This window comes from Pelophylax lessonae, assembly GCF_965119305.1.
Source record: "Pelophylax lessonae genome assembly, chromosome: 4".
NCBI classification, from domain to species: domain Eukaryota; kingdom Metazoa; phylum Chordata; class Amphibia; order Anura; family Ranidae; genus Pelophylax; species Pelophylax lessonae.
The window spans coordinates 107,869,894-107,895,240 of NC_138771.1; the positions used below are offsets into that span (position 1 = coordinate 107,869,894).

A 25,347-nucleotide genomic window follows, 5' to 3' on the forward strand; every position below is an offset into this window, starting at 1 on the left:
TATGTACTAAATGTTACTATTAAAGGTTAACAGTTTTCAGAATATAATATTTTTGCTATAGTGGTCCTTCAAACTCACAGGCATTTAGAGTGGAGATTATGGTTTCTTTTGGCTCACCTCACCATAACCTGACCGGTTATAAAAATCACCTTGCAATTTGTTTGTGGGCCTTTAAAATCTCAGGATGCAATCTCTGAGATATGGCTCCTGTGCACTAGGGCTGTTGAAAATAATCGTTGCATCGATGCATCGCGATGCGGCCACCCACGATTCTGCATCGATGTGGACCCCCCGAATAATCGATTTCTGGCCCCTCCCTCTTTTGTCTCCTCCCCCTCCCTCCCTCTTCTGTCATTGCTGGATAAGACGCATGTAGGAGTCTGCTTCCCGCCTAGCTCTCCTGCGCAACAGCTCTGCTTACTTCCGTTAATCGTGATGCATCGTGATGCATCGCGGAATCGAATCGTATCGAATCGTGACCCTAATAATCATATTCGAATCGAATCGTGAGGTAAGTGAAGATGCGCAGCCCTACTGTGCACCTTGTTATTTGTGTCATTTCACATTAATTGCCAAGATATTTACCATTGTCTGTTTACAACAGGGGGACATTGTCAGTTTAGTGTGCCAAGTTCACAGAAGTTGCATTTTCTGGAATATATTGAAATGTGGGATCTCTGTTCACACTCGTCGTTGTTTCCTAGCTACCCCTGTTTTCCACTATGTATGAGGGGCACTCAAAAAAGTCAAACTGGGACTTTGAGTTTATATAATAAAAGAACAAATTTCAAGGAGTGGAAACTGCATTCATTTTTAACATACCCCTCTGCTACATTCATACACTTATCCCAGTGTTTAACTAATGCCTGGAAAGCTTTGGCATAGAAAGATTTGTCAGTACTATTTTTCATACTCCTCTCACCCCTGACCCGGCAACTGCACTCCTGAATCTCAAGCCACCAGATCTCACACATCGTCAATTTAAACTCTTTCTGTATGTCACGACTGCAGCCAAGCAGACGATAGCAAAAGCCTGGAAGACCCCCACTCTTTGTTTCCTGGCAATGAAGAACAGAGTCACCCAGGCACTGATTCATGCTAAAACGGAGGCAATTCTGTCGGACAAGCTGACCCACTATGAAAAGCTTTGGAGGCCCTGGATTGACAATTGCCTGCCTTCCGGCCTTGACAACACCCTTGTACTCACTTGACCAAATGCATTTACTCTCCCTCCCCGTGTACCCACATGGGCCCCCAATGGTGGCTCCGGACTCTTTCCGGGCATCTACTACTTCCACTGCTACCACCTCTCTACCTCAGCCCCTCCCGTTTCCCCCGGTTTCCTCCTTGCCCCCTCCTCCCTCCAAGTTGCCTCTGGCACTCCTGCGCTAGTTTTGCTCTTTTACTGTGGCTAGATTTCCTTCCCTAGTTTTACTCATGTCTACCTGCAAGGGTTGTGTCCTGGACCACTCCTATACCTTCTGCTCGATATCTGAGCACGTTCAGCGAGGTACCAGGACCACCCTCTTTTTCTACTCGAACTGTTAGGCTCCATGTACACGGGACGTTGTTAAAAGTCTCTTTGAATGCTGGAATTTTTAGGACGTTTGAAACGTCCGTTCGGTCGCGTTTGTACCCGCGTTTAGCGGGCGTTTAGCGGCGTTTGGGGGCGTTTGCGTTTAGAAGCGTTCCTAGAGGTCAAAAAAATTATTCCCCTTTAAAATGGAAAAACGCGAACGCTAAACGCGGGTCATCGCGTTCAGACGCGTTCGGACGCGTTTAGGCGCGTTCGGACGCGTTTGTGCGTTTGAAATGCCGGGAAACACACGTTCGAACGCAAATAATTGCGTTCTAAAAAAAGTCCCTGAACGCAACTGCCTGCAAATGACTGTAAACGACCTGGTGTACATGGACAGATAAGATAAAATGTAGATGGGTTCAGGGGCTTCTGAAAAAAACGCCCAACTGCTCCTAAACGACCATTTCCAGCGTCCCGTGTACATGGAGCCTTACTTGTTACATGTTCATGTTCTTCCATAGTATTTCCACTGTGACTTGTTTTGATATGGTATGTATTTTTCCTTTATACTGGCATTTTGCTGTACCATGTTTATTTTGGCTTCAATAAAATCGTTTGAAAATAAAGATTTGTCAGTACGCCTGAACCATCCTAGGGCAGTCTGCTTCACTTTGTTATCAGTGCTGAAATGCTGACCCCTGAGGAACTTTTTTAGGGGTCCAAACATGTGGAAATCACTTGAAGTGAGGTCGGGGCTGTAAAGAGGATGTGGCAACACCTCCCAGTCGAGTTGCTGTAATGTGCACATAGTGAGGTGAGCAGTATGAGCTTGTGCATGGTCTTGGAGAAACAGGATGCCATTAGTGATTAAACCAGGCCGTTTTTTCTGCAGACGCGTATGCATATCACCCAGAACATGACAGTAATATTCACTGTTGATAGTGGCACCACGGAGTAGAAAATCCACATGGATAACACTACGTTTGTCCCAGAAAGCACTTGCCATCACTTTACCTGCAGATGCAATTGTTCAAAATGTTTTTTTGGTGGTGGTTAGTCTGCATGCTTTTACTGCTTTGATGCTCGTTTTGATTACGGGGTGAAATTATGTGCCCAGGTTTCATCACATGTAATGATATGATCCAGAATATCCTGGTCTTCCTTGTTAAAAAGCTCCTTCAACACAGTGTTCTGTAGACTTCACTTATTGTGTGCCAGTCAAAAGCAGAAAGCTGTCTTGGTACCCAGCATGCGCTAACTTTTCGAAAATGCAAATGTCTGTACACTGTTCCCACAGAAAGATTTGTCTCTTGTGAAATTTCACGACAGGTTATGCATGGATTATCCAGGACCAGGCGTTCCATGTGCTGAATGTTCACAGGAATAACTGCTGTGGGTTGGGAACCACCATGGCCAGGATTGTCACTGACGGTCATACGGCCATCTTTGAAACTTAATAAGTTAAAACATATGCCAATGATAATCTCACCCAGGCAGCTAGAGGCATGTGAAAAGAAAAAGGGGGAGGGGGACTGGGGAGTAGCAGGAGAGAGGGAAGGTGGGGGACAGGAAGAAGATGGATGGTGGAATCATCCCCATTGTGCTTTTGTATTCTGACAGTAGGAAGACTCCCCTGTTGTCAGAATACACAGATCAGTGATGCAGTAATTGGCTGCAGCCCCTGATCGAGTGGCTTTTATCTGACAGGGCTGAATTTTGATTCATCTATGGCCACCTTAGGAAATTCAATGGTTCAGATTGAGAAGAGTGTTTGATCGAATGACAGAGGCAGAAAGTATGTAACCCAGGGGTATTTTGTGGAATTTGGGTAGGTTGTCTTTGTTGAATGGCAGCCAACGCAAAGGTGCATTTGTGATTCATAGGTTTCAGCAGAGAGGGTCAGGGATTTCCAGGCTTTTGTCATGGTTTATCCATATTTAGATAGCAGCCCAATAGGGTAGATATTATAAAATATACACCTTGCCATAATTGGCTGCAAATTGGACAGGATCACCAGATGTGGTAGTAGTTGCACTGAACAGGGAAACCCCTAAAACAGCAGATAGAAGAACCAGGGAAGGCCAGCACATCAGTAATTTGTAACTTGTTTCTGGTAATAGGGATTGGCGTCTGTGAAGTCTGAGATCATCAGCCAAAAACATAAAACAGTCCATTCTCTGGTTTAGAATTCAAAAAAAGTTAATGGCGCACCATCACCATACCAGTCCCACTCTGGGGTTTTGGGGTTTCCGGTTGGCTTCAAGAGTCCCGAAGAAGAGGTTTTCACAGCTTAGTAACTGGCTCAATTCTAAACTCTATTTGCCCTGATCACATAGGTGTCCTGCTCATTCTCTTACTGCCAGATGCCGACTGATTCCTCATCCGCTTATGAACTCACATACAGAGTGGTTAATCGCTTCAGGACCAAAGTCCCTGTTTTCAAGGATAGAAGGATCTTTCCACCGAAAACTCTTAAAACCTCTGAAATTCTGGGTTCTTTATAAGGAAACCAATAAGCAATCTTGAAAGTCAGTCCTCTCCTCTCTAGCTGGACTATCCCAGAACCCCTCACTATGCATGGGTAAAAACCCCTGAGTATTCAACTATGTCTTCAAACTGTTCCCCTTAGCCCCGGTTCACATTTGTGCGAGTGCGGGGTTCGCATGTAATATCGGAGCGCACTGCTCCGACATTACATGCGATCGGCTGTGCGGTGCAAGTTTAGCCATACAGTTTGTATGGCTAAATTCGCACCGCAGCCGCACCAAACACGCACAGGACCCTTTTTTCTAGCCGCATCAGGATCGGATCGCACAGCGGTTCACACTTGTGCGATCCGATCCTGTGCGAGCTGCACAATCGCACTGCGATATGCGATCAAACTGGGGGTGTCGTTAAGATTACATTGACACCCCCAGCGTATCGCATATGGCAGTGTGAACTGCCGGGGGTGCGTGTGCGATGCGGGAACAGGCTGCGAATTCGCAGCCTTCCCGCATCGCATATATGTGAACCGAGCCTTAAAGCAGAACTTCACTCTTGTTTTACATTTCTTCAGTTACTTCCTGGTTTAAATGCCTAGGCAAATGATGTCATACATCCCAGGAGTCTTCAGGAGGGGAGGAGGGGCTTTTCTCAGATAAACAGACCCTCTCCTGCCTGCATGCTAGAAATAAGGAAAGATGGATTCCAGGAAGTAAATGCTACATGAATCATCTGCCCTTACTCAAGATGGCCACAAAGTGATTTCTCAGCTAAATAAAGCATGAAAACATGGATGGATGACTGAATTTACTTTGAATATTAAAAATAAGGTTTTGTTTTGTGGAACTCACTTTAACCACTTTACGACCGCTCACATTGCTGCTACTGCGGCAATGTGGTTCGTTATCATCCAGCGACATAGACCTACGTCACTGGACTCTTCCCCTTGTGGGCGGCGCGCGCGCCGCCGGAGGTTCGCTCCCGCTGTATTCAGTTACAGCGGGAGTCGGGCCAGGGGAGGAGCGGCGGTGATCACCACTGCTCTTCCCCGATCGTTGGGGATCTAGTGTGGAGATCCGCCCGCTTGTGTTAACAAAGCGGGCGGATCTCCTAAGTGACAGGCAGGGTCAGATTGCAGGATTCAGCATAGCTGAACCTGCGATCTGTCCCTGTGTCACATAGTCCCCTCCCCCCACACACGTCAGTAAGCATCAGGCATACATTAACCCCTTGATCACCAATAAAAATTAACCCCTTCCCTGCCAGTGTAATTTTTACAGTAACAGTGCATATTTATAGCACTGATTACTGTAGTAATGTCACTGGTACCCCCAAAAGTGTCAAAAATGTCAGTCAATGGTCCGATCTGTCCGCCGCAATGTCGCAGTCCCGCAAAAAAAAAAAAAAAATCGCAGATCGCCGCCATTACTAGTTAAAAAAAAAAAACAATAAAAATGACATAAATTTCCCGTAGTTAGTAGCTGCAATAACTTTTGCGCAAACCAATAAAAATACGCTTATTGCGATTTTTTTTACCAAAAATATGTAGCAGAAAACAAATTGGCAAAAAAAGTTAAAAAATTTTGATTTTTACATTTTTTTTGGGGGGAATTTCATATAAAAAAATTTGAAAAATGTTGTTATTTTTTCAAAATTGTCGCTCTTTTTTTGTATATAGCGCAAAAAATAAAAGTCGCACAGGTGATCAAATACCAGCAAAAGAAAGCTCTATTTGTGGGGAAAAAAAAAGGACATAAATTTAATTTGGGTACAGCATCGCATGACCGCGCAATTGTCCGTTAAAGTAACGCAGTGCTGAATCGCAAAATATGGCCTGGTCAGGAAGGGGTAAAATCTTCAGATCTTAAAGCAGTTAAAAATACGCTCATTGAGAATTTTTTTGTCAAAGACATGTAGCTAAATACATTTTGGCCTAAATATATGACAAAAATTGAATATATTGGATATTTTTTCAACTTTCAAAGTAGAAAAATATTGTTATTTTTTCAAAATTGTCTCATTTTTTTATTAATATCGCAAAAAATGAAAAGCGCAGAGGTGATCAAATACCACCAAAAGAAAGCTCTGTTTGTGGGGAAAATAAGGACGTAAATTTCGTTTGGGTACGGCGTTGCATGACTGCGCAATTGTCAGTTAAAGTTGCACATTGCCGGTTCGCAAAAAGTGGCCTGGACGTAAGACAGCAAAATCCTCCGGTGGTAAAGTGGTTAAAAGGGACCACACTTCAAATACTGGGGGAATATACCTGACATCCAGGACACACTGATGGTGTCCTAAACAGCCTATATCAGCTAGAGGAATGTAATCACTATAAAAAATACCCTTAAGACTCATTAAAGACACACTATATACAGAATCCCAGGTGGATATTCAACAAGAGTTTTAGTACCTATAGGGATTTTCTTTTCCTTCACCATTTGCACTACACCTGGGGAATCACACAGAAATGTTCCATGTCCGATTCTGTCTGGGGGAATACTGAGCAGAAGTTCAGTCTCCTCTATCTGGGTTGGCACCTGAAAAAAAAGTGTAAACTTTATAATATTTTCTTTTCCAGGTCAAGGCAACTGCAATACAGATCAGTAATCTGCTACTTTATAGAAGTTTAGGTTGCCCACTAATAGGCTTATAATGGTGTCAAGATCATGATTTAGCCAATATATAGGATGTATATGGCTGCCACAACCTATTAATAGCGAAAAAAGCATTACCCGTCCAGTATGATGGATGTAGTCATACGACAATTGCATCTCTCATCCCTCACTTCTATTGTGGTCAAATGTTTGCATCTTCCAGGTGTGGCTTACACTGAGTATGACAATATAATAGCTGATCCACTAATACTGGGGCAATGCCATCTGCTGCTGTCATTTCTTTATAACTGATAAAAATATCCTAAGGGGCAACTTACTAATGTAAGATCTTAACTGAGGACCATGTGGTGATAGACATAGTAAGGAGCCGTTAGGCACTCTTGCCAGTTGCATTGTGCTAACTTTTGTGTAAGCTCTATGTAGGATGGCTGAAAAGGCTCACTGCAGACCTCCCAGCATCAGTTAATTCGGGGAACACAATAGCAATCCGACAAAGTTTTCCAATATTTCTGATTACTTCTATCAACAAGCTTTAGCAGGCGGCATCTGCTTGTGCCCCATACACATAAACCATTGCCCAAACAGATCAAATATGGCTAGAGTAAAAGAATGTCCAAAGGAAAAGTATACAGTGCATCTCGAACATATTCACAGCGCTTCACTTTTTCTACATTTTATGTTACAGTCTTATTCTAAAATGGATAATCATTATTTTCCTCAATGTGAAAGAAATTTGTTTGAAATCTTTGCACATGCACATAAGTGTTTACAGCCTTTGCTCATAACTTTGTTCAAGCACCTTTGGCACCTATTACATCCTCAAGTATTTTTGAGTATGATGCTACAAGCTTGGCACACCTATTTTTGGGCAGTTTCTCCCATTCTTTTTTTCAGGACCTCTCAAGCTCCATGTGGTTGGATGGGGAGCGTCGGTGCACAGCCATTTTCAGATCTCTCTAGAGATGTTCAATTGAGTTCAAGTCTGGGCTCTGGCTGCGCCACTCAAGGACATTCACAGAGTTGTCCCGTAGCCACTCCTTCGTTATCTTGGCTGTGTGCTTAGGGCCGATGTCTTGTTGGAAGATTAACCTTCACCCCAGTCTAAAGGTCGAGAGTGGTCTGGAGCAGGTTTTCATCAAGGATGTCTCTGTATTGCTGCATTAATCTTTCCCTCGATCCTGACTAGTTTCCCAGTTCCTGCCACTGAAAAACATCTCCACAGCATGATGCTGCCACCGTCATGCTTTACTGTGGGAATTGTATTGGCAAGGTAATGAGCAGTGCCTGGTTTCCTCCAGATATGATGTTTGCCATTCAAGCCAAAGAGTTCAATCTTCGTTTCATTAGACCAGAGAATTTTTCATGTGCCTTTTGGCAAAAACTAGGTGGGTTGTTATGTGCCTTTTACTGAGGAATGGCTTCCGTCTGGCCACTCTACCATACAGACCTCATTGGTGGAGTGCTGCAGAGATGGTTGTTCTTCTGGAAGGTTCTCCCCTCTCCACAGAGAGATGCTTGAACTCAGAGTGACCATCGGGTTATTGGTCACCTCCCTGACTAAGGCCCTTCTCCCCCGATCACTCAGTTTGTCTGGGCGGCCCGCTCTAGGAAAAGTGGTGGTGGTTCCAAGCTTCTTCCAATTACAGATGATGGAGGCCACTGTGCTCATTGGGACCTTTGATGCTGCAGAAATATTTCTGTACCCCTACCCCGATCTGCACCTCGATACAATCCTGTCTTGGAGGTCTACAGACAATTCCTTGGACTTCATGGCTTGGTTTGTGCTCTGACATGCACTGTTAACTGTGGAACCGTATATAGACAGCTGTGTGCCTTTCCAAATCATATACAATCAACTGAAATTTCCACAGGTGGACTCCGATAAAGTTGTAGAAACATCTCAAGGATGATCAGTGTAAACAGATGCACTTGAAAATGACTGTGCACTGACGCTTTCCCATACAACCTGATGGAGCTTGAGAGGCCCTGCAAAAAAGAATGGGAAAAACTGCCCAAAAATAGGTGTGCCAAGCTTGTAGCATCATACTCAAAAAGACTTGATGTTGTTATTGGTGCCAACGGTGCTTCAACAAAGTATTGAGCAAAGGCTGTGATACTTATGTACATGTAATTTGTTTGTTTTTTATTTTTAATTAATTTGCAAAGATTTCAAACAAACTTCTTTCACGTTGTCATTATGGGGTATTGTTTGAAGAATTTAGAGGAAAATAATGACATTTTGGAATAAGGCTGTAATATAATAAAATTTGGAAAAAGTGAAGCATTGTGAATACCTTTCCGGATGCACTTTAAGTGCATACCTGTGTTATAGGTTTAAAAAGAGATTATTTATTGGCCTGATCATGCCTGGACACTTGACCACAGACTAATATTTGTGGTGAAACAAGGTATTTGTAATATATATATTGACATTATTGTATATTCATATGAATTGATAGATTCATATATTGAAAAAATATTATTACCTATTTAATTTAGGTATATGAACTTCAAGTGTATGTAAGCCTCAGACATTAAATATGAACAAAGCATATCCCTCTATAGTGCGTACTTGTCTCAATTAAAAGCACTATCATTTCAGTCTGCTGCTTCATTCCTCTGCTATCAGCATGTGAGTCACTTCTGACAAGACCAGCTGATTGACAGCCTCAGCTCTGTTCCTGTGTGCTGTGTGTGTGTGTGTGTGGGGGGGAGGGGGTGCCCCTTCCCTCCAATAAGCTCTCAGAGCTCTCCTCCCTGAGCTTTGCAGCGTGTAAATTCAGCTCTTCGCCCCCATGTTTTCTGACAGCTCAGACAAGCTTTATACATTTTAAATGGCTGTCGAGGAGAAAAGCCTGCAAATAAAGTGGTACAACTGATGTAGGAGGATTTGTTTCATCTCTGGATATCACCTGAGGACAGTCATGTCACTTGGTATATGTAAGTGTTTACAACCACATTAAGGTAACTTGTGCCAATGCAAATTTGGTGGCTGCCACAGCTCCCCTACTTTCTGAAAATGACAAAATCCTGGCTATCTTTGACCTGAATACTTTGGGTATATTTTTTAGCTTGAAGCTGCTGCTCACCTTAGCCGATCCTTGTATGGATGTATACATGTGAAAGCCTCAGTCAGTACTGCTCCTCGGGCCGTGCCCCTGACATGTTTGGACCCACCCACCAGGGATTAATCATAGGGACCCCAATGGGGTGAAATATGGCCCAAGGAGCGGCACTGACTGAGGCTTTCACATGTATACATCCATACTAGGATTAACTATGGTGAGTGGCAGTTTCAAGCCAAAACGTTCCTTGCTCACTGGATGAGTTTTTCTTACGCTGGCATCCCTACTATCCTGAGTGCCAATTGGGCTCTACACCTTAGCCTGGAGCGGCACCTCCAAGTACTTAAGGTCTTATTGGGTACAGGGCTGAACGATATTCGATGTAACATCGAATATCGTGCTGCGGGCATGGGCGATGGTCACATCGCCGGATCAGCCGATATTGGGGACTCACAGTGTTGGTAGAAGGTAGAACAATACAGCCCGACCGTCCCGCATGTTAAGTCCGTCCTGCAGCTCTCCTGACTGAGTGGTGAGCAGCGCGCCGTGAGCAGTGGCACAGGGAACCAATCACGCGTGCCTGCACACCTGATTGGTTCGCTGTGCCGCTACTCACGACGCGATTGGTTCGCTTTGCCGCGCTCACCGCTCGGTCAGGAGAGCTGCAGGACGGACTTAACATGCGGGACGGATGTCAGGCTGTATTCTTCTACCTTCTACCACCACTGTGAGTCCCGATTTCTCTGCCTATGCCTAAGTTCCACAGCACAGTCACACACTGTCATGATCATCTTATTAACCTGCAGTTCCCTGGAGTGTCCACCCAGTTCCCTACATTACCATTAACCCTGGCCTGCCCTGTATGGTGCAACTGCAATGACATTTAGAAGAAGGCTGCTGCTGCACTACTTCCCAAATCCTACTACAGTAACATTAACCCTGGCTGGCCCTGTAGTACAATCAGAAGAAGGCTGCTGCACTGAATCCCTACAGTAACATTAACCCTGTATTTAGTCTGGATTGATGGCTCTCTCAATATCGCAATATATATCGTTGGGAAAAAATATATCGCAATGTACTTTTTTTCCAATATCGTGCAGCCCTAATTGGGTATATACTTGGAACAAGTATGCAGCAATAAAAGCAACAGTAACATGAGAACTTCTAAACTGCATTCTTTATCGAGTCAGTTACACAAAAAAGAATAAACTAAACTAAACTAGTCTGGCAGCTGACATTTTGTAGGAGAGTTTTTACAGGTTTGTAATGCCAGCAGGTCTTCTTTAATGAAGATGCGTCTCACCCAGGGTTTTTATTTTATCATTTATCTGCTCTATTGCCCGGTGAGCTGTGTCTACAGGGAAATCTATATTGATGTTCCTAGTAAAGAGTCATATATTGGCTTTTTAGGCCCAAATTCTGTTGAATACAATTTGCCTTTCATGACCTTCAGTAAAATTGTAGATCTTCTCTAGATCATTTGCATGTACTGGGGCACAAGGAGCATGCACTCCACTGTCTTACTATAACAATAGGAACGTTGTTTTAGTTTCCAGTAATAACCAGTGGATTTAGATATTGTCAACTCCTGACAAAAAGCAGTCCTATACATAAAAACGAATCTAGTGTTCTACCTCTCAAATTTAGAGGAAATTGATAGCGTTTCACTTGCATTCAGTCTACTCATACCTGAGCTCAGCACAGTGGCTAAGTGGTTAGCACTTCGCCTAGCAGCACTAAACTAGGGTCGTTGGTTCAAATACCAACCATGGCACTACCGGTCTGGAGTTTGCATGTTCTCCCTGTGCTTGCGTTGGTTTCCTCCCACACTCCAAAGACATGCTGGTAGGTTAACTGGCTCCTGTCTAAGTTGGCCCTAGTATGTATGAATGCGAGTTAGGGACCTTAGATGGTAAGCTCCTTGAGGGCAAGGACTGATGTGAATGTACAATATATGTAAAGCGCTGTGTAAATTGACAGCGCTATACAAGTACCTGCAATACCACTTTATATGGACTGATGAGCAAAATGATTTGCAAAGCAGGCAGATTTGGCACAGGCATTTTTCCGCTTTCTTCAGTATGCACATGCAGATTTGTTTAGTTTGCAGAACATAATCTAATTCATGAATTGTGAATACTTTCCTAAATGACATGATTCTTCCCAGAGCTGATAGTTTTGCAAGGCAAGATTAGCAAATGTCAGATTCACTTTCACCATCAGATCACTATGTACCTCTGATAAATGAAGAGCCAATTTCAGGCCAGAATTCTTAGCCTCCGTGAGTGCTTCCATGAAGTCTTTTCCGTGTCCAACCTATAGAAATCAAAACATTCAACCCATAAACAGATAGCCAAAAATGTTATCTTACGTTCATATCATGTGAAGCATTAGCAGCATCTGAACCCATACACTACACCTTCCAATTCAGTGACTCCATCCATCAGTCAAACATATCTAGGGACACAAGGTATCAGTCTGCATTGGTTTCACACCTAGGCACCTTACCGGCCTCAGAATAAACGTTCTGAATGGGGTTGATTTGCTAAAGACAAATGGGTTGTTTAACCACTTTAAGACCGGAAGGGTTTTCCCCCTTAATGACCAGGCCCTATTTTGCGATTCGGCACTGCGTTATTTTAACGGACAATTGCGCGGTCGTGCAACACTGTACCCAAATAAAATTGATGTCCTTTTTTCCCATAAACAGAGCTTTCTTTTGGTGGTATTTGATCACCTGTGCAATTTTTATTTTTTGCGCTATAAACAAAAAGAGAGCGACAATTTTGAAAAAAAAAAAACAATATTTTTCACATTCTTCTATATGACAGTCTCATAAAAAAAATGTAAAAATCAACATTTTTTAACATTTTAGGCCAATTTATTTTCTGCTACATATTGGTAAAAAAAAAATACCAATAAGCGTATTTTGATTGGTTTGTGCAAAAGTTTTTGCGTCTACTAACTACGGGAAAGATTTATGTAATTTTTATTGTTTTTTTTTTACTAGTAATGGCGGCGATCTGTGATTTTTTTGAGGGACTGCGACATTGCGGCGGACAGATCGGACCCCTAACTGACATTTTTGACACTTTTGGGGGTGCCAGTGACATATTAAAATATTAAAGTGACTTGTGCAATGCCATCAATATAAAAGGTTATATGAGATTTTAGTGACTGGGTTCATGTTTATGTATGCTTTAATATTTGGGGGAGTCACATCATATCCATTTTATTTTGGATGAGGATCTTCAGAGAAATCCTTGTGAGTTCTGTATCTCCCACACTCAGCGGATCAGACACAGTTCACACGCATTCATAAACAACTACAGCACATAGATTACGTCAGCCCAGAAACAGTGTTTGTTCCTCCATATTATCTCACTAATCCTATATTCCCAGAACAGATGGTACATAGGAGATAAGACCCTTTTTTTATCACGAAGGCTCCTGACGTCACCAGGCCGCATATCGGAGGCCCCCTCAAGGTTATTGCCTCATCCAAATAGCACACAGTCTATGTTTACAGGAAAATAGAAGGATCACTTCTCTTTCACATGAAAATTTCACTGCAGCAAGCATCTATGTTGTAGATCACCATTCTGCATTTGTTATGAGGTAAGGTGCACGTCAAGCAGATTTTTTTCTAGTTTTGGATAGCATGGGTAAGGATTAGAACTCCTGTTGGCTTTTTACAAGTATCCAGGTCTTGGTTTGAGAGATTCCCCCTCACTTCCTGTCCTGCTAACAACAGTTTTACCAGACAGGAAGTGAGAGAAAATCTGCAACAAGGACACGAGCAGAAATTTAAAATTTGAATTGGGTTCTAGCCTTAGGCCTTTTATTTCTGTTTGTGTCTCTGCTGCAGATTTTCCCCCACTTTCTGTCTAGTCAAACCGTTGTCAGTAGGAACGGAAGTGAGGGGAAATCTCTCTAAAAGAGCCCAATGTAGCATTAAAAATACTTGAGAAAAGGTTATAATCCTCCCCCACTCTATCCAAAACTAAGGAAAAACATTTTGGCTGGATATACACTTTGACCAGTTGCATAATGCTGTACATCTAAAAACGGCAAAGTGGTGGAAGCCTATTTATGACGTGCCGTTTATAAACGCCAATGCAGAAATAACCACTGGGCAGCCAGTGCGCCTGTTAATGCCTGACTGTGTATAGAGTCGATCGGAGTGGCCCTGTACCTTGGGATTGCTGTGATTGGTTTTTCTATGACAGTGTAGAGTTTACATCTGTGAGCTCTCCAATTCCTCTTACAATGGAAGAACCCCCTTCTTCCAACAGTAACTGAATTATGAATGAATGAGTAAATCTTTAGTTCTAGCTAACAGCACAAATCAGTGGCAGCAGCAGATCAAAGTACTGTAACTGTTTTAACACTTTCACCCCCCATATATCGGACCTCCATACTGCCTCTTCAGTGACTGTATATACTGTCCCCTTCTTCTTCCTTATCCTGCACATCTGCATTTCCCCCCTCATCTCAAATCTCCACTTTAAGGCCCCTTTCATACAGAGCAGATTCTGTTGCGATCAGCAGGGGATCTGTAAGCTGATCCCCTGCTGATTGGAGCAGAGAGAGTGGATGACACATCTGTGTCTGCTCAGTAGCTGCAGAATTGACACGGGCAGAGAAAGCTCTGCTTTATGGGCGGGCAGGAGTAAACAGCCCCCACTGTCCATTTACCCCAGGCTATCTCCGATTGGCTTTTCCTAAACAGAAGAGGATGGAGTCCTCTCCTGTTTTTTTTTAATGGGCCTGATCGGACCCAGAGGTAGGCGGGTGAAAACAGACACAAGTTTACACCAGCTTGTCTATAGGGATGAATGAAACTTCCAATCTGGTCCACCTTATAAGCTGACAGGTGGACCTAATCAGAAAATCCATCTAAAAGGGCCTAAAGCCTAGTACACACGCAACGATTATCGGCCGACCGATCGTCCGTCTTTTGTCCAGAGTTGTGTTTTGTTGGTTGGAATGTGCCTAGACTGCACACGAATTTTCTCGCCCCACAAAATTCTACTTCAGAAGTGATGTCATGTGTTGGCTTGCTTTCTTTGTGTTTTTTCTTCTCTGAGCATGCCCAGTCTTGCTCATAAGATTTTTCCCTGTCGAAATCTGTACTGACTGCAGGAAAATTGGCCGTGTTTTGACGGCAGAGAAAAATTTTATAGCTTGCACACCAGATTTTTTTCGGACAAAAAGTCGGAGTCAGTTGTCGGAAGCATCATACTAACAAGCCGAAAATCGGCAGATCGGTCGTCGGACGAAAATTCCCTGCCGATTTTCGACGCGTGTGTACGAGGCTTAAGTGTCCTTTACAATAACCCCTTCCCCTCCTCCTCCCTACATATATGACCTGTATGTGTTGTATCTATGTGGCATAAAATAAATCACTTTGGGCTGTCTATTTTCCAAAAAACTGAATTTTTGTAAAATCTTACCTGTAAAATTCCTTTCTCTGAGTCCTCCGACAGTCGCCGCCTCTTCATAATCGTCACTAATGGGGTTATTGACCTTTGCTCCGTAGGAGTAGCTAGGCAACAGAATATATTAATATCAAAGCTTTTAACATATCCCACCCCCAGGGGGTGGTCCCCTCAGTCAATACCTCCCTGCTTCCTGCATACCAACTCAGTTTCAGTAGAATAGCAGTAGAGTACATAAACAAACCCCAAAAGAGGGGCGGGGGCGGCGACTGTCGGAGGACTCAGAGAAAGGAATTTTACAGGTAAGATTTTACAAAAATTCCGTTTTCTCTTCATATTCGTCACTAATGGGGACGTCCCATAGCAGTGTAGACATGAGGGGTGGGAAAAAAAGCAGCCGTGCCTAAAGCAACGCAGTACCCACATCAGAGAAAGGAACCTTACCAAAGTAAGAGAACCAACTGGGCAACAGGAAAAACGTGCTCAACAGGAGCAACAACCCAGGAAAAAACAAGTAACCTAGGGGTAAAAACACCCCAACAGCCAAGGACCCAAACAAGGGACCCTAAGGCACTGCCGCACTAAGAACTTTGCGGCCAAAAGAAGCATCTGCCGATGCCTGAACATCCATCTTGTAAAATTTCGAGAAAGTGTGAACGGACGACCAAGTCGCCGCCTTACACACCTGGGCCACAGAAGCCTGATGACGATAGGCCCAAGACGTACTCAGAGACCTGGTAGAGTGCGCCTTCACAGGAAAAGGAGGAACCTTCCCCTTCAAAGCATAGGCTTGCACAATGGTCTGTCTGATCCATTTGGCGATGGTAGCAGCCGACGCCGCCATGCCCTTCCGAGGTCCCTCAGGAAGGACAAAGAGAGAATCCGACTTGCGAAAGGATTTAGTCGATGACAGGTAAACCCTGATCGCCCTAACAACATCCAAGGAATGCAGAGCCACCTCCTTCGGATGCTTAGGCTTCGCGCAAAGCGAAGGCAGAACAATATCCTCATTGAGGTGAAATTCCGAGATCCTCTTTGGAAGAAAAGACGGGTTAGGTCGCAAGACCACCTTATCCAAGTGAATCACCAAATACGGAGATTTGCAGGACAAGGCCGCCAGCTCCGACACCCTGCGAGCCGAAGTGATCGCCACTAAGAAGGCAACCTCCTTGGACAACAAAGACAACGAGATCTCCCTGATATTTTCAAAAGGAGCATGTTGCAACACGGACAGAACAAGGTTCAAATCCCATGGAGGCAAAGGCTCCCTCCTAGGAGGGACCAAATGTCGCACCCCTTGAACAAAGGTGCTAACCAAAGAGTTAGACGCCACAGGGCGTTGAAAGAGAACGGCCAGCGCAGAAATCTGGCCCTTAATCGTGGCCAACGCCAAACGCTGGTCCACGCCCGTTTGAAGGAAAGCCAACACTCTCGACACCGAGTATGAGCAAGGGGAATACCCCCTGGACTCACACCAGGCAAAGTAAGCCTTCCAAGTACGGTAGTAAATCTTCCCCGAAGAGGCCTTCCTAGCCTTGATCAAAATGGGAATGACCTCGGGGGAAAGACCCCTATCCTTCAGGACCTGGCTTTCAACAGCCAGGCCGTTAAAGCCAGCGGCTGTAAAGCAGGATGGAATATCGGTCCTTGAGACAGGAGATCTTCTCGAAGTGGCAGGCGCCACAGAGCGTCGACCGCTAGATTCACGAGGTCTGCGTACCAAGACCGGCGAGGCCAGTCTGGTGCCACCAGAATCACCGTTTTCGGTTCCGAGGCCAACCTGCGAAGTAACCTGGACAGCAGCTGAATCGGTGGAAAGGCATACATCAGGCGATACTGATGCCAGGGCGTCACTAACGCGTCCGAGGCGTCTGCCCGAGGATCGCGCGTCCTTGCCACGAACCTTTCCACCTTGTTGTTTAGACGAGACGCGAACAGGTCCACATCTGGGGACCCCCACTTCGCGCACAACATCTGAAAGACATCCGGGTGAAGGGACCATTCTCCCTGGTCCAGGGTCTGGCGGCTCAGATAATCCGCCTGCCAGTTTTCCACCCTCGGAATGTGAACTGCAGAGATCGCCGGGATGTGCGTCTCGGCCCAAGACAGAATGTCGGCTACTTCCCGAGCCGCCCGGGCACTCCTGGTGCCCCCTTGGTGGTTGATGTAGGCCACCGCTGTGGCATTGTCCGTCTGCACCCGAACTGGACAGCCCTGAAGCCTGTCCGTCCAACGCAGAAGACATTATCGCTCGCAATTCCAGAACGTTGATCGGAAGGGAGGATTCTTCTTCCGACCAAGTTCCCTGGGCGGACAGAACGCCCAGAACACCACCCCAGCCCGACAGGCTGGCATCCGTGGTGATCACCGTCCACGACAAAGGACGAAAAGACTTGCCCCCCGACACCGCCGGGGACTGGAGCCACCACAAAAGACCCCTTCGTGTGAGATGGCTCAACGACAGTCGCAGATCCAGAGATTGCGGACGCCCGTCCCACTTGGCCAGGACCTCCGCCTGAAGCTCCCATGTGAAACTGGGCGAAGGGAATCGCCTCGAAGGCCGAAACCATCAACCCCAGACACCTCATACACGTCCGGAGGGACGAGCACTGATTGTCCCTGAGGGACCTGACTTCGCACTGAAGTGTCCGAAGCTTGTCTTCTGGCAGGAAGACCTTCGCCTGAACAGAGTCCAGAATCATCCCCAGGTAGGGAAGACGAACCGACGGACACAACGTCGATTTTGGAAAATTTATAGTCCAGCCGAATTCCTGCAGAGTCCGCATCGTGATGGACAGGTCGATCACCAGGCCCTGACTGGTCGCGGACCGAATCAGGATATCGTCCAGCTACCCCATGACAGAAATGCCCTGGGCCCTCAGTAAGGCCAGAACCGGCGCAAGCACCTTGGTGAAAACCCGCGGAGCCGAGGCGAGACCAAAGGGCAACGCCACGAATTGATAATGATCCTCCGCAATGGCAAATCAAAGGTACCTCTGGTGACCCTCGAAAATGGGAATGTGAAGGTATGCATCCTTCAAGTCGATGGAGGCCATGAATTTCCCCCGGAACCAGGGCAGCCACCACCGAGCGCAGGGATTCCATGCGAAACTTGCGAACCCGCACAAATCGGTTCAGAGCTTTCAAGTCCAGAATCGGACGCACCTTGCCCTCCTTTCTGGGCACAGTGAACAGATTGGAATAGAACCCCCGAAATCTGGCCCGATGAGGCACCGAAACCACCACTCCCTGGACCCGCAGGTCCCGCACCGCCAGGTGCAGATCCTGCAAGCGCTCCGGAGTCAGCTGAAGGTTTGAGGGGAAAAATCTGCCCGCCGTCCGAGAGAGAAACTCGATCTTGTATCCAGATCGAACGATTTCCTGAACCCACCTGTCCCGAACGCGGTCCAGCCAGGGTTGAAGAAAACCGAGCAAACGTCCCCCCACCCCAGAAACGGGTGAGGGCGCCCCTTCAGGCCGCATTGTTATGGGCAGCGAATCCGGACTGGCCGGACTTCTGCTTACCTGCCCACGGCTTCTTCTGGGAGCCTTGGCCTTTGAAGGGCTTGCCCTTATAGTGCGACCGAAAGGCACGAAAGGACCCCCGAGAGGGCCGAAACGAAGCATTCTTCTTACCACGAACAAACTTATTCTTGTAAGATTGGGGCAAGAGAGTGCTCTTACCCCCAGAAATACCCTTTATCAGAGTATCCAAAGATTCGCCAAAAAGGCGAGATCCCGCGTAGGGCAAATTTGCCAGAGTCTTGCGACCAACATTTCAGCCATATCAGGCGACGGTTCAAGACCGCCACACTAGAAAGGCGCGCAGCCAAAGGGACTAAATCCAAGTCCGCATCACACAAATACATGACACCCTGATGAATCTGACCCACCATGGCCAAAGTTGTCGGCGGGGCAGCGTCAGCCACCAGAGTGCGCTTGAGCACCTGCGTCCAATCCGCAATAGCCTGGGCTGCCATAATGGAAGCAAAAATAGGCTTCAGCATAGAGCCAGCAACCGTATAGGCATGACGGGCCAGAGATTCCAATCTCCTGTCCGTCAGGTCCCGGAACACCGGGGTATCCTCAGCAGGGATCGCAGTTGATTTATTCAAAATCGCCACCGCGTGATCCACCTGAGGCGGCACACACCAACGCTCATCAGTAGCTGGTGTAAAGGGATAACGCAGTTTGAACCTACTCGGTACAGAAAAAGGCTTCTTTAAATTGCGCCATTGCTCATCAACCGCGCGCTGAAATTCCGTAGAGCAAGGAAAAACCTGCGATGTTCTGCGTTTCCTCTGCATCCCATAAGAGGACATCAAAACAGGAGGACATGGTTCATCCTGCAAATGCAACGTTTGCTTGATAGAAGCAACCAACTCATCCATGAGTGCAAGCTCTTCAGACGAGCCAGGGGGAGAATTATCAACCCCTTCCACCTCAGCCTCCCCGTCAGACCCCACAAGGTCTAGGGATGAGTGAGACCCTGAGAAGGGCATTCCAGCCATTGCAGCCCCATCGCCCTCTGAATCAGAGGAAATAGACACCCTGGGCCGTTTTGTGGATCGATCAGCCACCAGCATCTGCACCTGAGCAGCTAAGTTAGCCACAATAGTGGCCAGATCAGCCCCCTCGGGGGAAGCAGCAGCCCCTTGGCCCCCCACCAGGGTGGGAGGAAACTTGCAATCCTGAGAATCCATGCCCCAGCAAAATAATTAATAAAGGGTACTGCCCCTTTAAGATCGCGGCGAGCACTGCCCACCGCACCCAATGAACACACTGACCCCCACAGGGACAAGAAACTGGGCAAGGTATACAGGAAAAAAGGAGATATAAAACCTGGAGAGATCACACAGGCTGCTGCACCGATCGCTGTCCCAGAGGAAAAGGAAGTGATGCAAGACTGACCGCCCCTATGAAGCCTATGCAAGGCTACACAAACATGGCCGCTGGCTGTCTTAGGGCAAATAGAACATGGCGCCGACATGTGGCCTGATAGATCACCGCTCAAAATGGCGGCGTTTGGCGCCAAAACGCCGTGCAGTACCGCACAGGACCTGCCACCATGATTTTTGCCCCAAAAAAATGGCGGATCGCCGCACAGCATGCCTAAAATCTGACTGCTTCACTATGACACCCAGCAGAGCGGGATAGCCCCCCCCCTTCACAGCCCACACACAGGCAGCAAGTCCACACAGGACTGACAGGGAGCACAGCAGCCACACAGACATGCAGGGTCACACAGTCCCAGACTGACACCCAAATAGACAGGTCCCCACATAGAGTTACACTTACCAGTCCGGATGGCGTGGGGAGCCTGCTCCAGCGACCAAACCGCTGCACTGAGGACAGGGAGTGTCGCAAGCCTGACGCAGTGGAGTTGCGGTGCGAAACCGCAATGGCGTCCAGTGAGGTAGCCACCTCACCGATAGCATCCCTGCAGCGAACAGGGATGGGTCGTTCAATGTGCCAGGGCAAAACCTAAGCTGAACGCTCAATGGCAGGCTGGGAAGCCCCTGGCCCTGAGCCCTGGGATCCAGGGTGGCCAGACTGAGACCCAGCGCCGCACGATCATCTTCATCAGAAGAAACTAACTAACGCTGAAAATAAACAGCTAAGTAAAAGAAAGAGAAAAAAACTCCAAATAAAATCAAAAAGAGAAAAGTAGCTGAGACTAAGAGCCCCAGCACAGGAACAGCCTGCATACTCCTGAGCTAGGCATATGAAACTGAGTTGGTATGCAGGAAGCAGGGAGGTATTGACTGAGGGGACCACCCCCTGGGGGTGGGATATGTTAAAAGCTTTGATATTAATATATTCTGTTGCCTAGCTACTCCTACGGAGCAAAGGTCAATAACCCCATTAGTGACGAATATGAAGAGGCGGCGACTGTCGGAGGACGTAAGAGAAAGAGCATTTTTATTTGATATGTTTTATAACTGAAAGTAATTTTGGAGGGGGGGGGGGGGGGGGAGTCCTTTATATAGTAAAAAATAATAATTTTCCCTGGGGTTCCACCAAAAGAAAGCTCTATCCGTTTCAAAAAATGATACGGAATTAGTTTGGATAAACTGTAGTAATTGTTACTCAAACTATTACAGCATTGACAAATGACCTGGTAATGAAGAGGTATATATACAGGATATAGTACTCAATTGGCTAAAGTTAATTTGTCATTGTTGAAAATGGTTTGATTTGGTTTAATTTAGCATACAAATCTCTCACCTAACTCTTGTTTGTTTCCCACTTTGAAAGGGGGGGATAGAAGTCTATTAAGACATTTCCAACCGAATGTCACTTCCACTTAAAAAACATGCCATTTCAACTGAAAAATTATAGTAAAACATGTTTTTTTCCCTGGATGCAGGGTTTGTTATAGCCCCCCCTCCCCCCCCCCCCCCAATATAATGGTCAACCATACTTTTCCAAAGTCAAAAACCTTTCTCCTTACAATGTCCAATTTGCATCCAGTTTTATCTAAAACAAAGACAATTCTGATATAAAAAGATGCCATTCCTTTGCCTCCAGCGTCTCCTCAATATTCCAGGCAACTGCCCATGATGCCATCCATGTCACAGCTCTGATAATCTAAATGTCCCTGCTTCTATAAAGGGAATATTAGATGCAGAGCATTATGGAGTTGATTTAATAAATGCAAATAGACTGTGCACATTTAAAAGTGCAGTTGCTCCAGAGCTTAGTAAATGAGGTAAAGCTTCACTTTACAAAGAACACTCAATCACATGCACGGAAAGTGAAAAAAAAAAAAAAAACAGCATTTTTGCTTGCACAGGATTGGATAATAGAAGTCAGCAGAGCTCTCCCTCCTTTTAAGCTCTGAAGCAACTGCACTTTTAAAAGTGCACAGTCTATTTACCTTTAGTAAACCCACCCCTATGTGTCCTATGCCAGCTTTCTATTAACAATGATAGACATAGGTACACAAGTGTGGACAGACTCCCATGTAAAGGTTTCTCACTTACATGCAGAACAACTCAAATATGTACATCACAGTAAAAAAAATATACAACATTTAAAAATATTACTGATGCCTTACAGCACATGTGTCAAACACAAGGCCCGGGGGCCGAATGCAGCCCGCCAGGCCATTTTATCTGTCCCTTGCGCCTCTCCTGCAGTTGAAGCGCCCCCCTCGTCTCCGCACCCATCTTGTCCCAGCAGTCGGCAGCAGAGAGGAGGACAGAACTCTTCCTACCGATCCTGTGTTCTCTCTTTGCAACCACAGCACCCCCCCCCCCTTGTCACCTTCTCCTCTGTGCTCAGCATTCAGCAGACTCCAGCCCTCCTCTTCTCCTCCTCCAGACCCTGCAATTTCTGCTTCCCAGCTCTGCCCCTCACTTCTTCCCAGCAGCAGCACAAGGTAAGGCTCCCGCCCCCACTCGCTCACTCTGATCCCCGCGCGTGTGACCGGCGGACTCGATGTCCGCTGGTCACTCGCGATCGTCGGTTACAGAGGGAGAAAGGCAGGCGGCTAATGTAAACAAAGCCACCTGTCACTCTCCCTTGTGTAACAGCAGAAATCATACGGTCCTGCTATGTAGGATCGTAGATCTCTGCTGTTACATGAAAAGCCACATCCATGCACAGTTAGAAGCACACCCCTAGGGACACACTTAACCCCTCCTTCTACCAATAAAGTTAACCCCTTGCCTGCCAGTGTCATTTTTACAGTAACAGTGCATATGTAAAGCACATTACTGTAGTAATGTCACTGGTACCCCCAAAAGTGTCAAAAATGTCAGTCAAGGGTCCGATCTGTCCGCTGCAATGTCGCAGTCCCGCAAAAAAAAAAAATCGCAGATCGCCGCCATTACATATGAAGCAGAAAACAAATTGCCCTAAAATGTTAATAAAAATTTGATTTTTACATTTTTTTTGGGGAATTTCATATAATAAAATGTGAAAAATATTGTTATTTTTGCAAAATTGTCGGTCTTTTTTTGTTTATAGCGCATGATGAAAAAAATCGCACAGGTGATCAAATACCACCAAAAGAAAGCTCTGTTTGTGGGGAAAAAAAGGACATCAATTTCATTTGGGTACAGCGTCACACGACCGTGCAATTGTCCGTTAAAGTCACGCAGTGCCGAATCGCAAAATACCCCCTGGTCAGGAAGGGGGTAAAATCTTCCGGGGCTTAAGTGGTTAACATCTGATGTAATGGGGTGTGGGGTGCTCTAGACATCTGGCCTTTAGATACAACCGGCCGTTTGAGGGCAACCATCATGCTGATGCGGCCCACAATTAAATTTAGTTTGACACCCCTGCTTTACAGTATCCAAAATGTCACATAGAGGAACCATTACTAAATAAAGATTTGTTTGCTGAACTCACTGTTGGGTCCCCGCTTAGGTCCAAACCTAGAACCAGATCATTGGTGGAATGAAAATATTCTTCTGCAAGCTTGACAGTTTCTTTTGCAACAGTTGGACCCCCTCTTCTATCAATGGCCACCAAGAACCTGGAAAACAGAACACATGTACTATGTAGCCAGGTTATAAGGCTCAGACATTTACTAACATGTGTCTATTTTAACACTCCTATCTTTCATTTACAAAAACCTGGTCTATGTATGTACTTGTTTAACAGTGGGAAGTTCAAATGTACAGGAACTTTTTCTTTAATCAAAAAGTTTTTATTATTATTGACATAGTGACAAAGACATGAATCTATGTTGTACAACGTTATATACACAGACAAAAGGATAGATAAGACAAAGTCTCTGCAATATAACATCCACAGAAGAAATTAACACTATATTGTCAAAAGTATTGGGACTCCTGCCTTTACACACACATGAACTTTAATGGCATCCCAGTCTTAGTCCGTAGGGTTTAGTATTGAGTTGGCCCAGCCTTTGCAGCTATAACAGCTTCAACTCTTCTGAGAAGACTGTCCACAAGGTTTAGGAGTGCGTCTATGGGAATGTTTGACCATTCTTCCAGAAGCGCATTTGCGAGGTCGGGCACTGATGTTGGCCCTTGAAGGGGCCATTCCCAAACTGTTCCCACAAAGTTGGGAGCATGAAATTGTCCAAAATGTCTTGGTATGCTGACGCCTTAAGAGTTTCCTTCACTGGATCTAAGGGGCCAACCCCTGAAAAACGACCCCACACCATAACCCCCTCTTCACAAAATGATTTGGAGCAGTGCACAAAGCAAGGACATAAAGACATGGATGAGGGAGTTTTGGGTGCAGGAAGTTGACTGGCCTGCACAGAGTCCTGACCTCAACCCGATAGAACACCTTTGGGATAAATTAGAGTGGAGACTGTGAGCCAGGCCTTCCTATCCAACATCACAAATGTGTTTCTGGAAGAATGGTCAAACATTCCCATAGACACACTCCTAAACCTTGTGGACAGCCTTCCCAGAAGAGTTGAAGCTGTTATAGCTGCAAAGGATGGGCCAACTCAAAATTGACCACTATGGACTAAGACTGGGATGCCATTAAAGCTCATGTGCGTGTAAAGGCAGGCGTCCCAATACTTTTAATAATATAGTGTATCATACAGACCATTTGCAAATGATCAAATTGCTGAAGAGAAATGAAGTGACAGACCCAACCAAAAACAGTTTACAGGAAGAAAGGGCAAAATAATATTGCAAAGCCCATATAATAAGAGTTATAGCAAGCTGAGTAACTATGAAAACTAATAGCAAAAGTGTTGTATGTCATCTCAAATATAGGGATATTTGGACCTTAGTAGTATCCAACCTCTGTAGTCTACAAGCACATTTTTAATCTAATGTCTCCTCTAGTGTCACACAACCATTTTCCATGTAGTACATAAGCAAAAACAGTACAGAGACACAAACAAGGACTGCCCAAGTTATATATTGCACACATCCCAACTTTGAAAAGACAAGCTTTTTCTCAGTCACTTGAAATTTTTTTTTTAAAAATGTAGATTGTGGGCATATTGAGATACAGTGCATTGCGAAAGTATTCGGCCCCCTTGAACTATTTGACCTTTTGCCACATTTCAGGCTTCAAACATAAAGATATAAAACTGTAATTTTTTGCTAAAGAATCAACAACAAGTGGGACACAATCATGAAGTGGAAATTTATTGGATATTTCAAACTTTTTTAACAAATAAAAAACTGAAAAATTGGGCGTGCAAAATTATTCAGCCCCCTTAAGTTAATACTTTGTAGCGCCACCTTTTGCTGCGATTACAGCTGTAAGTCGCTTGG

The 25,347-nt window shown here is 45.4% G+C and overlaps 1 protein-coding gene across 1 annotated transcript in view; it reads right to left on the bottom strand.

Annotated features, from left to right (window-relative positions):
* MAPDA (N6-Methyl-AMP deaminase) overlaps positions 1-25,347 on the bottom strand; it is a gene marked incomplete at its 5' end in the record, with an annotated part of 73,739 nt that overhangs the window by 22,151 nt on the left and 26,241 nt on the right. The window contains 3 exons of the mRNA XM_082253286.1: positions 6,414-6,540; positions 11,919-11,999; positions 23,483-23,609. Coding sequence (XP_082109412.1) covers positions 6,414-6,540; positions 11,919-11,999; positions 23,483-23,609 — 335 coding nt within the window. The remainder of the gene's footprint in view (positions 1-6,413; positions 6,541-11,918; positions 12,000-23,482; positions 23,610-25,347) is intronic.